At 57.9% G+C, this 17,550-nt stretch overlaps 1 protein-coding gene across 1 annotated transcript; it reads right to left on the reverse strand.

Annotated features, from left to right (window-relative positions):
- Nucleotides 1-11,494: 11,494 nt before the first annotated feature.
- On the reverse strand, nucleotides 11,495-14,428 carry LOC111158149 (G protein-coupled receptor 142). Its single transcript, XM_022520034.1, is given in 3 exon segments — nucleotides 11,495-12,705; nucleotides 13,337-13,495; nucleotides 14,332-14,428. Coding segments are annotated over 3 exon segments (1,128 nt in total). The 3' UTR covers nucleotides 11,495-11,833.
- Between the last annotated feature and the right edge of the window lie 3,122 nt (nucleotides 14,429-17,550).

Genomic DNA, 17,550 nt, shown 5'->3' on the forward strand with positions numbered 1-17,550 from the left:
TTCCTAGAGGTGGTTCTGAAATCCCTTCCATGCAGAGCCCCCGTCTTCCAAGCCATGACCGTGTACATCGAATTCTTCCTGTGCTTGGAATCCCGACTCTCCTTTTGCCACCAGAGACTTTGTTTTTAAAGCATTCATGTGATTAAGTCAGACCCACCCAGATACCTGTCCTGTTTAAAGGTCAACTGATTAGTAACCTTAATTTCACTGCAAATCCCTTTTTGCTATATGACCTGATCTAATTATGGGAGCAAAACCCAGGGAAGGAGGTCATGGGGACATCTTAGAATTCTGCCTTCCGCAGCACCTGAGACTTTGTATCTGGGACCTAGAGTGGTGTCCTTTGGAGAGAAAGAGACTTTTGTCTTCTGGTCCAAAAGCTGCCCCACCTGGTTCCACCCAGCCTTGGCAGGTTGACAGACAGGCCTGGCCACAGCCCTTACCCTATGCAAGGGAGGTCTAAGAACAGAGGAATGCAGCTGACCACCCCTGTCAGTTCCTTTTCCTTAAAGCTACACGGAGACTGGGCCCCCCTAAGGAGGAGCTCAATGTTGCACAGAGCACTCCGCACTGAGAGAAACAAAGGCAGTCCCTGTTATCAGGGATCTCAAGGCAACGGCCCTGACTTGCCTCCCCCGCACCCCTGACCTCCCGCACTCAGGTCTCCTGCCCTGAAGAGAGTGCACGTAGTTCTCCGGCCTCCCCACCTTCTTGCCTCAATCCTCCCTCACACCCCCTCAGGGAAGGGCAGGCCTGGGCACAGTGACTTCAAGCCTTGGCAGCTCCCTGGCATTCCCTGACCCACTTCCTGGCCACCCAGATGGTTCCCGGCCTGGAGAAGCAGCTCCTGGTCTGTCCCCCACGGATGGCCTGCCCCTGGGGAGGGCAGCGGCCATTGGAATCAGGAGGTACTGCCTCCTGGGCTTTTGGCTGCTGCCGCTCAGGCTTAGCCCCGCCACCTCACATCCTAGACCTGCCTCTGGCCTGTCGGTTGGCTCCAAGCTTCACTGAGGGTCCGCCCTGCACACGCTTGCAGCACTTTCTGTGACACGTGTCTAGGTCCTTTTTATGCCTTTTCCTTGTAGCCAAGACAGGTAGGGCCTCTCCCCCCACCTGAGGCCTGCTCCCTTCCATTCACGGCTGGAATTCAGGAATGTAGAGGTCTGCAGCAAAAAGCACTAAAAATGTTTTCTTAGCTGAAGGCCTGTGTCCTGGGGCCACAGAGAAGAAAGACCCTTTGCGTGGCCCCCTTTCCTTCCCATCTAGGACTTGGTGTCTCGGCCCCACCTGAGTGGACCATGGTCTCCCCTCTTGCAGGCAAGGGCTGGGGGCTGGAGGACTGGAACAGGCCCCTCTTTCGGTGATCCAGCCCAAGGGCTTAAAGCAAAGCTCCGTGGGAGTCTAGCTGCGGGCCTGGGAGCCCTTCCTTTCCCCTGGAGCCCCATGGAAGGCAGCAGGAAGCACGGCGGGGCTCTCTGCAGGCAACAAGGGGTGTGAGGGGAGCCGTTCTGATTCCCTGGGGCTGGGACAGACCCTGCAGCCTGCTGGACAGGGTTAGTTCCCGAGGACATTCCCTGGTGTGCCGGGATGTGATGTCTGCCTACGCAGAACTTGAAAGCTGGGAGGAAAGTATCCTGTGGCCGGATGGTTATCGCTCATGTAGCCAGTGTGCATTCACGGAAGCGCGGATCGTGACGCCCGTGTGTCCCACACCGAGCAGCTGCTGGGAGTCCCACAGTCAGCTGGAGCAGGCCCCTCGGCTGGGGCCTGAGGTGTTGGTGGGGGAGCCAAGACTGGCTTAGAAAAATCAACAGCCACAGACTGGAGGGCAGGCCGGGGGAGGAGTCCGGACCTCATCCTGGGGCCCTGGGAAGCCACTGGAGGGCTCTGTGTGGGCACAGAGTCAGGACTGCCTCCAGAAAGAAGGCTCTGCCTACAAGGCAGGAGGGGTCAGGCCTGAGCCTGGAGGAGGGAGGCCAGGGGACCCTCTGGAGAGGGGACAAGCCCGTGGACAAGGCCCCCTCCTACCCGTAAGCACCAAGAGTCCGCAGTCGAGTCTCTCAGGAGAATGACGCCCCATATGATCTGGCACCAGGCAGCTCTGCCAAAGGAGACTTTTGTCTCCAAGCCCTGTCTCTCTTCACGTTTTCTCCTCTTGTCCCCTCGGGTCCCCTGCGGCTTCTGCACGGGGTGCTACTTCCTTACCTCCAGGACTCCCTCCCGACGCCTGCCTCTCTCCTTAGCTTTTCAGGGACCAAGCCCTCTGTTGGACGCCCTTCGGAAAGAAAGAACGGAAAGAGAACAAACGCAGAGGCCAGATGCAGAGACCCTGAAGTGCCTCTAGGCTGTGTGGAGGGCCCCTGCCCACTGCCCCGTCTTGCAGCGAGTGTGCTGAAGTTGGGGCGCAGGGGCCTGGAGGGGGGCAGCGGGGGTTTGGGCAGTGCCCGGCCCCGCCCACGCTCAGCCTCCCGATGCCCGGCCTCTGAGAAGCCCGCAAGGTCCTCGGACTATGCAGTCTCCAGGCCTTGGGACTCAGAAATCTCTGCCAGGTTGTGACCACACCCCTCCTGTGGCTGTGTGTGGGTGTGTGTGGCTGTGTGTGTGTACGTGTGCGTGCAGACCTCAGAAAGCAGAACCAAGCCCTTAGAAAAATCAACAGCCACACCTGTTTCTCACCCAAAATCTCTTTCCTTCATAGTAGGTGTGGCGCGTCCACTTGAGGCAGGAGAGGACCAGAGACTGGAGGGGGAGGGGCCCCGGTGGGTGGGGAAGGGGGCAGGGTTTGCACAGACACAGTGGCCGCATTCAGAGGCGGTTTCTGCTGCTTCATTCCAACGGACCCAGGAGTCACCTTGACCCACCTGACAGCATAACCCAGGGGAGTTGGCCTTAATCCTGGCCTTTCTTGGGCTCAAAAGAATCCAGATCACAATAGGTAGGGTTAGATTACTCGGGCCAGTAACTCACTCCACAAATAGAGAAACTGGGGCTTGCAGAGGCCTGGGGTTCTGGGGCCAGTATGGGATATACACTGGCAGCCAGGTCGCCTGACCTCCCAGGGTGTCTGACCCCCACCCTCCAGGTCATCTGACATCTCAGACCACTGCCCCCCCCCCCCCCCCCCCCCCCCCCCCGCCACGCAGTGCAGTTTTCCCTATGTGGGAAATCCCTTTCACTGCGTTACTTAAAATAATTGTGGGGCATCCTGATGGGGTCTGGGTTGGTGGCATGGCGGTGAGAGAATTCCCCCAAGGAAGAACAAAAGAGATTTTTATTGCATAAACAGCAACGGAGCAGCAGGCAGGACAGCAAAGGAGAGAGGGTCTGCCACGAGGCGGTGGTGAGGGGCTATAGTTATAGGGCAGAGGGAGGGCGTATGGGGACAGGTGGAATTTTCCCTTTTTTGGTTCCTTAGGAACTACTGTGGCTCGTTGTAAGTAGCCCATCAGTCGGTTAGGGCCCAAGGCTTAATGAAAGTCTGTTTGCATCAGCTCAGTGGTCACTATGGGCCCTTTGGCCTCATTCAACTTTCCAATGCTCAAGCCTGTTGCCTCAAAATGTCCTCTACGATGATCAAGGAGTAACTCTTGAGGACAAGGGATGGAGATCATGGGGTCACCTTAGAATTCTGCCATCCACAGGGGCTGAGGCTCCTGGACTTACTCCCAGGCCAGCTCCTGGGAGGAAACAGCCTCTTCCACCACTGGCTGCTCTGTCCATCAGGGAGATGGACCAGAATCCCCAATCCATTGATTATTAACAACAGAGTGGGCGGTGGGGTGGACAGACCCGTGGGCAGACTGCTTGCATCCCAGAGGCTGGTTCCCTTCCAGCCCAATTGGCCGGAACCCACAAGTCTCAGGCTGTGGTTTCAACTTTCAAATCAGGAGTGATCAGGTGCTCACAGGATGCTGGCGGGGAGAGAGCCCGGAACTTGGCCGTTCTTAGTGCAGGTGCCTCCCCAGCCAGGACACCCCCACTCTCTGTTTTTGCATTTCTATCTGATCTCATCGCTGACATCATAATAATGAGTATTCACTCATTTAATAAATATTTATGGAGAGCGAGTGCAAAGCATCAGGAGAGGAGCTGGAGAGAAGCGCAGGGAGATTGCCTTCAGAAAGCTGGAAGGAAAAGGTTGTGCACAAAACCAACGGGTTCTTGTCCAACTTCTGAAACTTACTGGCTCTATAACCGAGCTGTCACCTAGCCTTTCCGATTTCTGGTGTGCTTGCCTGAAAAACTGGGCTGATACGCACGGGTTGTTGGTGACAGACTGAGTCTACAGATGGACAATGGCCAGACCGTCTATAAAAATAGAACTGTGACCCACAATCCTGCAGCAACCAGCTCAGGAATCCAGTCGTGGTTTGTAGGAAGCGGCCCAGGAAGCCGGCGGGTAGCTGTGAGGGAGACATGCAGGGCTTCGGACCACTATCTCTAGCAACTGGTCCCCAGAAGCCAAAAAGAGCCTTGTAACAATCGGCCCCACGTGGTGTGGACCTGCTTATGAGTGACAGCTTCCCTAATTCTTGTTCCTGCTTAGGACCAACCAGAGAATACCAAATCTGTGCCTAACCACTCAGTCCTATAGGATCCCCCGTGGCTGGTTAGCCACCCCCCGCTGCAGCTGTGCTGGCCCTGGTCCCTAGCTTCCCTTCGGGGCACATCTGAGGTCTTCTGTTTGTTCCACTATATGCTTTCCTGGTCCCCGTCCCCCTTGAGTCCCTGTGAAGCATGGGTGGTGGTGGCTGGCCCCTTGTAGCGAGCTCCAAGCTCCGAAGCACTAGCCTTTGCTGGTTCTCCTGTGGGTGGCTCTCATCTGTTCCCATGCTGGGGTCAGAGAAGTGAGGGGACGTGCGAGTTGGTTAAGAGCTCAGGACTTCTAGACGGTACGGTGGAAAGATTGTAGGTAGGAAGGCTCCCGGCGAGGACCAGAGCAGGTGTTCCGAGAAGGGAAGCCTCCGGAGCCTCCTGACTTCGCCTTCTGAACTTTCTCCAGGCCACCGATCTGAGCTCGATGGTGGCGGTATTTGGGTCAGCCTCCTCTAGGTCCGTTCTCCTCACATGCTGGCACGTGAACACGAGAAGGACAGTCCCCAGTGTCCTTGGCACTAGAAGTGCCAGCTGTGGCCAAGCCACCTGTAGCCAAATGAGCAAGTCCGGTTACCAAGGACCACCGAGGCAGGGCTTTCTAGGCCCATCCTCCACTACGCCTTGCCTGCAGATTATCTCTGGATACATGTCCAGCGTCTGGGGGGACACTTCTGAATGCCTGGACCCAGGCTAAGCTCCCACAGGCACAGGGTGATCAGTGGGTCAGGGAGGGCCGAAGTCCCCAGTTCAGGTAGTGGTGGAAACTTCTCTCTCTCCAGCAGTGCTCCAGGGGCCACGGTGGTGGTGGTGGGGAGGGTTGTTCCCTCCTTCTGTTCCCAGGTCTCCTCCAAACTCAGCAGACCCTTCAAAAGCATCTGGGCCCCTCCATCCTGGCCTTACCCTCTCGCCTGGACTAGCCACTGGTCTCAGGGGTCTCCAGTTTCCCACCTCGATCTGTTCTTCACAGTGCCACTGGTGGGATCTTTCTAGAACACAATCCTGAGAACCTTCAGAAGCTCAGCCTACCACACAGAGAGGCCTTTCAGGCTGGCATCAGCCCAGCTTCCCAACTTTACACCCAACTACTCACTGTTTTCACCTGATTCCAAGAGTTAGAATAAAGGGGCATGTGCTGGCGTGTAGTTGGACTTGTAGACTTCCTCTCGCACACCCCTTCTGGCTCTGGGCTCTCTGCCAACTCCAGCATCTCCCCAAGCCTTGTACAATGGTTAGACGTACAGACTCCAGAGATAAAGGGGCCTGGACCTGAGCCCTGCCTCTCCCCACCCAGCTATGTGTTCTTTGGGCAAATATTTCAACCTCTGTGACCCTCAGTATGTCCATCTATAAAATGGACATAGTAATTCCTGCCTGGTGGTGTTAGTGTGAGGATTCTATGAGATGGTGTGCACAAAAAACTCAGCCCGGTGCCTGGGATGTGGGAAAGGCTCCGAAGATGCTACCTTTTCTACAAGGTGCTGCATCCGGGGCTGAGCAGCTTGCCCATGGACGTGACCACAGGCCCCGCCTAGTCCAACCTCCACACCCTGAGATTGGAAATGATGTTCCCAAGGTCTTGCAGTGCACTGGTGTCAGAGAAGGGTTAGCTGCCTTCTTTGTTTGTAGAGAGGGCACTTGGGAAGGGGTTGGGGTTCGTTGCCTCCATGAGAGTTTGTGACGCAGAAAATTCTAGAAGGGTGCTATCCCCTGGTCAGGAGAACCAAGATAGACTAAAAGCAGTAACACCTGGCATGTCTTGGTGGCGGACAATCCCCAGATCCTTTCTGGCGGGGCCTGCCGCTCCCTCAGGCAAAGGGAGAGCCATCCTTTCCTGGCAGGGGATGCCCCGCTTGGAGGGGATCCTTGGAACCCCTCATCCACCCTAGCTCCAGCCCCAGCCCCAGCCCCAGCCCCAGCCTCACCATGTCTGCCATCCCAGAGGGACAGTGTGGCGCCCAGCACAGCACTCACCAGCCATCTCGCCTCTGGTCCCCTCCAACCAGCCTGGTGGGCACTTTAACCAGGAGGGGACATCCTGGCGCGGACACTCAGTTCCCACATTCCCAGGCCCAGGACCATTTCAGCAGGTGGCTGAAGGAGCTCTCCCTGCAGCTCTGCCCCCTCACCCCTCCCTGGGAAGCCCACTGATCCTAGCCCTGCTCTCCAACAATCCCCTCACACCCCTGGGAGACTGGGTCACTAGGTCCTTCTCCCACAGAGAAAGAGCAATGCCCTCCCCTCTTCCCCTTCTCCCCTTCTGGGCCTGGATGCCCTCTGTGAGACCACAGCCAGCTCGCACATCCCTTCCCCTGCCGTCTGGCGGACCCTCTCCCCTTCTGCCATCCCACCCCCATGGCACCGGCGCTCCTCCTCCCACTTCGCTGCCCTCCCCCCAGCCTCCGAGGGGTGCTGTGGTGAATCAGGGGCCCATGCCAGGGCCTCTTGGCATTCCTAGCCTGGCCTGCTAAATATACATCCTGAGTCCGGGAAGGAAACACCACAGACCAGTTAACTCTTTCACTTCCAGCAGCCGCTAGAGGGCGGCCACGGAGGGGTGCTGTCAGGCCGGGGGTGGGGTGGGCTCCCAAGGATCTTCTAGCCAAGCTGAACAGGAGGGCAGGAGGGCAAGCCAGCCCCTCACAGCAAGCCGGAGGGATGGGGTCTTGGGGTCAGGGCTCCGGGGTCGCGGATGGGGGGGACCTGTAGGAAGGAAACCAGCTGTGCTCGCACGCCCACCCCCGGCCCCTTCAACACTCCTGCGCAGGAGGAAGGCAGGTGGGGCCCCCTTGCTCAAATCTCATGGTGGCCTGGGGTGAAGTCAGGCCCTCACCCACTCAGCTCTCCTTTTACAGAGAAGGGGAGGGAGTGTGGGGCAGGTGGCCCACTTTCTTCTGGGCAGGGGGTGCGAGGGGCCCCCTTTCCAGGCTGTTTGGACAGAGGAGCGAAGGCCTGAGATAGGAGGTGGTGGGCGTCTCGCACCTGGCTGGCCTGGGATCAGCCTCCACCTTCCCTCCTTCCATCCGTGGTGGGCGAGCCCCCCAGCACGGCAGCCCTAGCCTAGGCCTGCCACCCATGCTCCCCGAGGCCTGCCAGGCTGTCCTAGCTAGGAACGGGGTTCAGCAGGCTGGTGAGGTCAGTGGGGCTGGCAGGGCTGGGGTGGAGACTAAGTGGGGGGGTGGGCCAAAGACTCTCCCTCCAGCTCTGTGACCAGAAGGTGGAACTCGGCCGGTTCCAGGGAAGGTTTCAGGCAGGGATGGAACCACCCTGGGTCCCACCTCTGCTCATGACTCACTGCGGGGTTTGGCAGTCTCTCTCCTTCCTCACCTCCCCGGCCCTTTTCCCTCCATCCTTGTCACGTGGGGCCGCTGCCAAGGCTCAGACTTTCTTGGGTGCCCAAGTGGCTGCTGTGGCTGGGACTCACTGGCCAAGTGGGTGGGGCCAAGTGGCCATGGACTAGGGTGGGGTGAGTGGGACCCCAGAGGCACTGATCGAGGGGCAGGCTCCCCACCATGGGGAAGGCAGTGCCACTGACCGGGATACCAGCGGGAGGGGCTGGCTGGACCCTGCCATGGGTGGAGGGAGGAGGCCAATGAAAGGGCCCTTTACACAGTGCCACGCACAGGAAACCATTCCAACCACCAGAATGAGCTGGGAAAACTGCAGTGACCTGGGGGCCCTCTGGGCTCACCAGCCCCAGCGTGGCAGCTGGCATGGCTTCAGGGTGGAGGGGAGCGACAGGGGGAACAGCGGATCCCTCCCACCCGGCCACTCCCCAAGCTGGCTGCAGGCCCCAGGGCAAGCACACTTTCTTTGCAGTATCTTGGATCTTTCCACAAATCTGGCTTGAAGCAGGGCGGGTCGGTTTCCATCCAGCCAGTCCTGCAGCGCCCCCTGCTGTCTGAGCCCATAGCGACAGACAAAAGGAGTGGGTGGGCCCCGAGACCCTCTGAAGGGCTCAAGCTTCACCTTTGGCAAAGGAGCTGGGCGTGGGGAAAGACAAGATCCCCAAGATGACATGTGAAAAACCGTCCAATCGTCCCTGCCACAACATCTGTCATCTGGCCGGCCAAAGGGCTCAGTGTTTCATTCAGTAAGTCCTGCTTGGGGTAGGGGGCTGGGGGACCAGCCTCGTTGCTGAGAAAAGCAGGTTCTCTTAGAAGCCTCTCCCCTTGTCCCCATCTTGCCCGCTGCCACTCCCCACCTTGACAGGACAGGGACAGCCGTGGGCCCCTTTGACCCAACCTGTGTGCCCCTTTTTTTGAACAAAAAGAAAAAGGGGAAAGAGTGAGCGGTAGAGCCCCTCAAGGGGAAAGCTGGAGGGAGCTGGAAGCAAACCAGCAAAGCTGCACCAGGGCCGGGGGTCTGAGCATGTGGGAGAACGCACGCGGGCGACGCTGGACGTCCAGGCAAGTCTCTGAGTCCCAGCCGGATGGAGACGCTCTGGGGGTGGTGGACGCGACAGAGGGGAACCCTGGAAGCCTGGCCAACAGCACATTTGCTCTCCTGCCCGAGCACAAGGGAGAAGGGGGCCAGCATCCCAATCAGGAGTCGGAACATAAGGAAAACTTTCTGAGCTAAAAGGTCCACTTGATGTGGAGTTGAGACCGGCTGGAGCGGACTCTGTTGATGGGCTGGTAGAGGAGAGACGGGTGAGCCACGCCACGGCCACCCCAGTCTTGTCCTCCTTCGGGACGTCGTTGAGAGCTAATATTAAAAACGCACGAAGGCAGCGGCAAGAGCAGCTTTAATGATGGCCTACATGTCCGTGATCCGGATATCCAAGTGAAGAGCTCTGGGTTTTGTTAAAGTTTACAAAGACATTTAAACGGAATGTTGCTCAATCCATCTTATCAGGAAACTATGATCATGCTTTTCAAATCTGCTAAGTGGGGGACCAAAAAGTCTAAGCGGCACAAAGCACCGCTGAAGCCTCCCATCCCCCAGTCTGCTGCCCCTCCCCGCCGCATGCACCTGCAAGGCGCTGGGAGGACCGGGAACCAGCCGCCCTGCTCTCCACCAGCTGAGGGCCATGCGTGCTCAGCGTGTCACTTCTCTGGGCTCCCATTTCCTCCGTCAGAAAAATGGTGACTATACTTGGGACCCAGGGTTGTTTGGAAAAACTGGTGTCGCCCCAGTCTGTGGGTCCGCGTGAGGTCCCATTCACGTTAACACCCTGGTTCTGGTGGCTTCCTGCCCCCACCTGTGCCAAACTCTCCGTGTCCCCACAGAGCCCTCCACCCGCTTCTGGAAGCGTCTGGTTTCGTCCGTGATCAGAAGCCGCTGAATGAATGGGTCTTATCCCATTGGCCCACTGGCCCATCGAGAGGGTCTGGTCACTGGTCTCGCCCTGGCCTCAGTCCAGCCTTCCATGACAATGCTCTTTTCTGGTCCTGGAGGGCTCTCAGAGGTTTCTTCTGGAGGGGGGTAAGGTTGCCCCTCCACGGTGTTCCACTGGGTTCTGCATCAGAAATGTGCCTTTCTTCCCCATGCCTCCCTCTGTAGGCGGACCGGGCCTCTCCGCTGGCCTGGGAAGCATCATTCTAGCCTCTAGAGCCTGCTCTTCCCCAAGCTCCCTGGCCTTGCACGCCCCCCTCCTTGGGGGACCCTCCATGTCCAGAACACACTCAGGGTCAGCCTGGACCCTGCGCTGCCAGCAGTGGTGGTGCTGGGGGTCCCCCTTCCTCTCTCTGAGCTCGAGACCCGATGTGTCCCAGAATTCAGAGCTCTTCAGAACAGAGAAGGGTCACATGTGGCCTGTCCCATGCGTGAGGTCTCGGTTCCAGCCGCCACAACCGCAGACAGTCTGCAGGGAACCACTGTGTCCACGCCCCCTCGTCCTGCTTCAGGTCAGGTCGGGTTTGGCCACTAAATGTGACCGTGGCAAACTTGAGACAAATATTTTGGTTTTCAGAGCTCTTAAGAACTATGGATAAAGTTTAGAATCATGGATAAAGTACGGAGGGCCTGCCTTTTCCCCTTTTGCGTACGGCTGAAAGTCCCCTCCTGGATGCCCCTGTTCTGGGGAGAAGGGGAAATCCAAGTATTTATTTTGCACTGATGGTGGGTGTGCCCCGTGCATTTCTGGCTCTTTCTTCTGGGCTATGCCACTAAGGGGTTGGGTGATGCTGGGCCCTGGCCTGGACCGCCCATTGAGGGGGAAAGGTCAGCTCCGCTGGACTGACTGGGAAGCAGAAAGCAGCCGCTAATGTGTTTACCCAAAGCCCAGAGCAGGTGGGAGGTCCATCTGCTAATCTCTCCCAGCTGCCTCTCCCGACTGGCACCATGGCAGAGAGAAGAGAGGGGCCCAGGAGAGGCTGGGAGGGGCCCGAGGCACCTGATCTGCTGGGCCTTCCTCCCCACAGGGTGGAGAAAGAGGCCCTCCTCCAAGTGGAGCAGGCTGAGTGTTCCCTTCCCATCCCTCCTCCTTGGGGCTGAGAGGCACTTCCTGTCTCATCAGGCAGCAACAATGAAAACACAAGGGCCCTTCTGGGACCCTGAACCTGTTCTGGCTCCAGGGCAGGGAGTTAAGTGGAATGGAAGCAGGATGATTGAGACTCAAGGGGTGGTGTCACCCCAGAGCTGGGACATCAAATCTTCTTTCAGATCACCCCTTTTCCCAAGCAGCCATCCTCCCCTTACTCAGCAAAAGCATTGGGTTCTCCCAGCCTCGAATATACAGGGGATCCTATCCATGGTTTCCTTCCATCCTGGCCTTACCACTGGAAGCCAGAGAAGTGATGACTTGGGGAGTGAGAGGTAGGCTCTGGAGGGCTGGGGTGGGGTGGGGGCTGGTAGTGATTCCTATCCATCTGCCCACCCATCCATCCATCCATCCATCCATCCATCCATCCATCCATTCATCCATCCACCTGTCCATCCATCTACCTGCCTGTCCATCCATCCACCCATCCATCTTGCCTTTCATTCATTCATCCGGCCCCCGTTGATCTGGCCTTCATAACATGCCAGGTGAAATGTCCCTCATGAAGGAATGTCCAGAGCAGCTGACACTGTTAGCCTATGCCTAGAAGAGGCTTCTCCTTGTGCCAGTAAGTGGAAATTGTTGGTGCAGCTAATTTGAGAGTTGGATAAATTGGACACCCCTGCACATGGGGAGCCGCCCCCACAGGAAGGAGCCTTCCCTGCCCCGCCCTCAGGTGGCAAAGTAGGGTGTTGATAAAGTTTTTCGAGGACACCACAAGGGCAGCAGTAGCTCTTGCCCTGCTGGGCCCTGCCTCTATGGTCCTGCTCCTTTGGGAAGTCCTGGGGGCTTTAAGGCAAGGCCCACCATCAGGCCCTCCGGCCGTGACCCCAGCGTGCAGGGCAGGTGGGCGTCATGGAACACCTCTCGGACGGTGGCCCGGAAAGTCTTGCTGACAAAGCAGTAGAGGCCAAAGTTGACCGCGGTATTGAGCATGGCCGCCATGTTGGCCACGTCCAAGGCCAGGTGGACCCTCCAGTCCCGGTGGACAGGGGCCACATACAGGTGGTAGAGCATGACGAAGATCCGGGGAGCCCAAAGGAGGGCGAAGAGTGTGGTGATGCCCAGGAGGATGGCTGTGCTCTTGCCCACCCGGGGCCGCTGCCCACTCGGGCTCCGCCTCCGCAGCCGGCAGATGATGGCCGAGTTGGTGATCAGAAAGACGCCACAAGGGATAAAATAGACCGTGAGGCAGTGAGCCCACTTGAGGACCTCATCCAGCATGCTGGGGGGGTCCACGTCCCTCCACACGTCCAGCCACCAGTAGAAGGGGATGCCGGTCAGCACAGAGACACTGAGGACAGTGGCGATGGACCGGCGCGTCCGGCCTGGGGACGAGGTGGCCCGGTGCTGCAGGGGGTGGCACAGGGCGCTGTAGCGGTCCACGGTGAGCAGGACAGCAATCCAGACTGAGGCATGATTGGCGGCAAACTCCAGGATGTTAGCAGAGCGCACCACAGCCCGGGGCACCTGCCGGGCCAGCACTGCCCCCTGCAGGAGGAAACCCACGAACACGATGACCACCTGGGTGACGATATCTGAGGCCGTGAGTGCCAGAAGGTAATAGTAGGAGGGCTTCCTGGTCCTGGTGGCCAGCCGGGCCAAGGCCACTGTGGTCAGGAGGTTGACTGATGGCGACAGAGGTCACAGAAGGCAGAAGGCAGAGGGGTTAGAAGGGCTGCTTAGACTATGTTTCCAAGGGGTTATCCTCGTCCCTCTCCTCTCCCTGGCTTCTCTTTTCCTCTTCCTAGACCCTTAAAGCTCACTTTATCAGGGAGGCTAACCAGGTCAGCCGTGCCCTGTCCATCTATCCACCACAGGCCATTGTCTTCACCTGGGGACAAGGTGGGTAATTCCCCAAGGCTGAGACCATCTGTCCTTTCCCGACTCCACTTCCCGACCTGTCCCCTAGCTCTGCTGCTCTCGGAAGAAGTAGACCATAGGGGAAGATTTCAACCAAGCTGAGGGCAGTGCTACATGAACTTAGCCTAGCACAGTGCCCACTGCAGGGGGCGGGGAGGTGGCACGGAGAGGGCTGTCCCTTCTGGTGACACCTTGGCTTTAGCCATGGGCACCCCAAATCCTGGCCCCTCACTTTTACTCCCCACTAGGCTTTGTTCCCCAATGACCCAGATCGCTCTATAAAGTCAAAAGGTGTCCCGGAGTCTAAGGTTCTGGGTCCCAGGGTTCAGCACAGAGGATGGACACCCATCGAAAGTGGACCCCCACTTCTGCCCACCCCCAATGCTTCCCACTCACCAGGCAGCCCCAGGCCCAGCAGGGTGCTGTAGTAGATGACAGGGATGACGCCAGCCACACAAGGGGACGGCGCCGGGACTTCTGGCCAATGGCCTTCCAGTTCCTGGCTTGGCCCACTGCCATTGGCTGTGGGCAGCGGGGTTGCTCGTGGTGGGCCAGCTAGGGAGAGTGGAAGGGTCCGGTTAGAGCATTAGGTCTCTCTCCAGCCTGCCCCTGCCCCCGAGATCTTTATTCCCCCCATCCTCTGCATGTCCCCTGGTCAGGCCCAGCAAACGGCCATCCCTATGGCCAGGTCCAGCCCACCCCGTCCCTCAGGGACCTGACTCCCCCATTAAAGGGAAGAAGTCCTCCGTGGCATTTTTTGCTGCCACAGCACTATTTCTCCATTGTGTTTCTCGAGGCACATCTCCGGCCTGGAAGTCAGGGCCCTGAAACAGGCCGGACGGCACAGTCAGGGAGGCGGGGGGGGCCTCCGTCTGAGCTGGGGTCCGGAGTGGGGCTTGGGCAGCTGTGTTTTTAGCGAGCAGCCTGGGTGATTCTCACCCACGGTGACTCATAGCAGCCACTCGGCTCTACTCGGCAGCCGTCCCCTCTCGAAGGAGTGACATTACTGGGTTTCCTGCCCTTCTTCCCTAAAGAGCAGCCCTCTCTGTTGGCGAGCACTACTGGAGCTGCGATGGCCCTGGTGTTCAGACGGGGAAACTGAGTCTAGAGGAGTCGGTGACCACATAGTCTGGTCCTTGCTCCATTCAGCCTAGACTTTAGGTCTTTAGGTTTCATAGTCCAGGTTTAAATTTCCTGCTGAAGGTCCCCCTCCACCGCCGCAGTCATCCCTGCCCTCCCCCGATGTTGTACCCCCCTCCCCCACCCCAGCTGAACCTAGTTTCCCCGCCCACCGCTCATTAGCAATCCGTTTCAAGCGTCTTGATCCCCCACCTTTTCCTCACCTGCCTGCCACTGTCCTCTCCCCTCCCACCTCATTCTGGATACGTCACCTGCCTCCTGCCCCTCAAGCGTCATGCTCCTGGGTCCTGAGTCCTAGGTCACCTCGCGGCTTTTCCGGGGGGGGTCCCCGCAGCTCCCTCCCAGCATCGCCAGCTCTCCAAGGGTTGGTTTACCCTACGATTCTTCCTGCAGCACTGAGACTGGGCTGGTCAGTGCAGAGAGGTGGGGTGGTGGGAGGAGGGAGGAGGAGGAAGGAAAGGGTGGGGCGGAGGCTCAGGGGAGTGAGCCTCCACCTTGGATTGGGCCTGGAGCAAAGCAGGATCCCAGAGGGTGCACAGGCAGGGGTCAGGCTGAGAGGGAGGCCTTGAGGAAGGGGCTGGACTGGGGCTGTGGAGAGGCCGCCTCATGTTCCAGGGCACTCTGGGGACTGGCCTGGGTTCAGCCACGGCATTGACATCCTGACGATGAGGACTTCCGGACAAGGCAGAAGGATCCCATCTGTGGCATCAAAAGAGAGGAGGGCATGGGGTGGGGGTGACCACTGCAGAGCAGGGGTGAGGCCACCATGGGCAGGGCTCAGATCTGGAGAGAGGCCCCATAGGCTAGGTCTGAAGGAGTTAGCTCTGTAGCCACAGCAGGCAGTGGAACGAGGAGGAGGCTCCCTGGGGGCTTTGGGCCTGGAAGGGTGGCTTGAAGCCATTGCAGTGGTGGCAGCGACCTCTGGGAGAAGCCTGGCTGGGCTACCAGCAGCTCTGGGAGTCTAAGACCCAGTGGCCCCCACGAGCGGTTGTTTTCTTAGCCTTGGTGGAATGGACCATCCCCCTAGGAATATTAGTCACCGGCAAGTAAACAGCAGCAGGTGCAGGGAGCGCTCTGGAGAGCCTGGAATCTGTGCCCACTCACTTCCCCCACTCCCTCGGGGAGGTGACCCATGCAGCCCACAGTGGGCACGCGGGACAAATGTGTGGCCTGACTCCGGAGGACATCTGAGGTCCAGTCTGGAATCACTTCCCGTGCCCATCTCCGGCAATGCAGTAGGCTGGCCTCTGGGCTCGCTCAGATAGAGCCCACCTCTGGGGCTGGGGCTACCTGGACCCTCACCTGCTCCCCTCTCTTCACACCCACCCTGGGCTAGCACGGAGGACTTGCTGCCCCCTGGTGGCCGTGTTCTGACCCTGCAGGCCCCCAGAGAGCACCAACTTCGGCTAAGTCCTCAGTCAGGGTGGCGCGGCAAGCCCAGAACAGCTACGACCCACTCTGATCCCCAGGCCCTGTCCGGGACCCCAGCCCCAGAGAATGCAAGAAGCACAAATAATTCCCTGGGCCACCACCTCGAGGCCATGGGTCGAGGAGGAGCCTCTTACAGTCAAGTTGAAAAGACCAAGGGTGTATGCGGAGCTCTGGCAACATTTCCTGAGCACTTACTCTAGCTCCTACACTTGTCACCCCCCAAGCTAACTCTGGTGACCTCTATTTCACACAAGAGGGGATGGAGGCTCAGAGAAGTTCAGCAACTAGGCTTAGGGGCCTCCAAGCCACCATGTGGCGGTGGGAAGTGAATGCAGGTGTGTTCCCCGCCCCCATCTGGAGCGGTTCACTTGTCCCCGCCTCCCGCAACCTTCCCTGGGAGAACTGGTGTGCAGGCAGGAAGAGGCCACTGGGAGCTCGGGCTTTAGAGAAGAATGGGATGTGGGTCAGACGGAGCACTCAGGGAGAAGCATTGCTGTCGGTGGGGGGAGGGGGGATGGGGAATATCACGGTAGAGGGTGTTGGGGAGGAGAGTAGATCTGCCACTATGACGACACAGCCTGGCTTCCCGGAAGCTTCTGGTGGCCTGTGACTTACTTCAGGGAATTTATTAGGGATAGATTCCTTCTGGTTTATTATTAGTGTGCCCCGCTGAGGACACAGGCCAGGAACCTAAACTCAGGATCCCCTGTTCTTCAATCTAAGTGTCTGAGGGCACTTCCCTAGCTCAGGAAGGGAGATGTTACAGGTCTAAGGCAGTCCACACTCTAGGTAGGGCGGGTCTGGGGCCCACCGCTCTGGGGCGCGTACTACCCTCCATCCAGCGTCTCATCATCCATTCTTGTAGATACAGAAAACTTTCATCTTGTCCCAAGTTTGCCAGAATTTTCAGTGGCTTTTACAGTACTAGAGATTCCTTGCCCACTGGGGATCATATCTGTCTGAAATAGCTTCCCACGTAGGGACCCAGTGTAGAGTCATGGGAAGAAAAGTCAAGCAGAAAAGTGGCATTTGAATCCCGGCTGCCGTGAGATCTCAGACAAGTCACTTAGGTTATAAACACTCTTTGTCTCAGGCAGGAAGCAGCACTCCTTTCTGGGAACTGTTGTAGCTTGGGAGCTCATCAGACTTGCTCTCAAGGAATGATGGAGCTTCCAGGTCCACAGGGCAAAGTCAAAACAGAGTTCTCAGATCCTCTGTTTCTATGGCTGTGCGGGGCAAATTCCCTCCTTTCTCTCTCCTGCTCCAAGATTCTCACACACGACCACACGCACACACATGCACACACACACACACACACACACACACACAAGCACGCAGGCACACACTCCAACGACTCTCAGAGTAAGACACCAAGAATGTGGGGCGCCTGGGTGGCTCAGTCAGTCAAGCCGCTGCCTTCGGCTCAGGTCATGATCCTAGGATCCTGGGATCAAGTCCCGCATTGGGCTCCTTGCTCAGTGGGGAGCCTGCTTCTCTCTCTGCCTCTGCCGGCCACTTTGCCTGCTTGTGCTCTCTCTCTCTCTGACAAATAAATAAATAAATAAAATCTTGAAAAAAAAAAAAGGAAACCAAGAACAGAGAATGCCTATTTCTGGAAAGTCAGTTTCTAAATCGTTAGAGGAGGTTCAGGGACAACAAAGTTCACAATCGTAGGAGGTGGGGCCCCTCAGAGATCGGGGGGGTCAGAGGTGACCCTTCTGAGTCTTCTTGGTAATCTGGGGACTCCTGATCCCTGCACCCTAGGGGTGGCATCCATCTAACTCCGGAGGTAAATCTTAGCTTATGCGTACACGACAATCACCCAGTGTGCTTAGAAAATACAGGTGTCCCCGCCTCTAAGTAGAGAAGAGTTCATGGGAGAGTCCAAAACAGGTGGACTACACCTTCTGGAAAGGCAGATGCAGCCCCAAGGAAGCTGGAGTCAAGAAGAGTTTACCGAAAGCTGGCTTCCTGGGTAGTGGGTTCTTTTACCAACGTCTCCTTATCATCAGATAATGCTCCTCCCGAGAAACATTGCA

This window comes from Enhydra lutris, unplaced genomic scaffold, assembly GCF_002288905.1.
Source record: "Enhydra lutris kenyoni isolate GAN:26980312 unplaced genomic scaffold, ASM228890v2 scaffoldscaffold57, whole genome shotgun sequence".
In the NCBI taxonomy this organism is placed as follows: domain Eukaryota; kingdom Metazoa; phylum Chordata; class Mammalia; order Carnivora; family Mustelidae; genus Enhydra; species Enhydra lutris.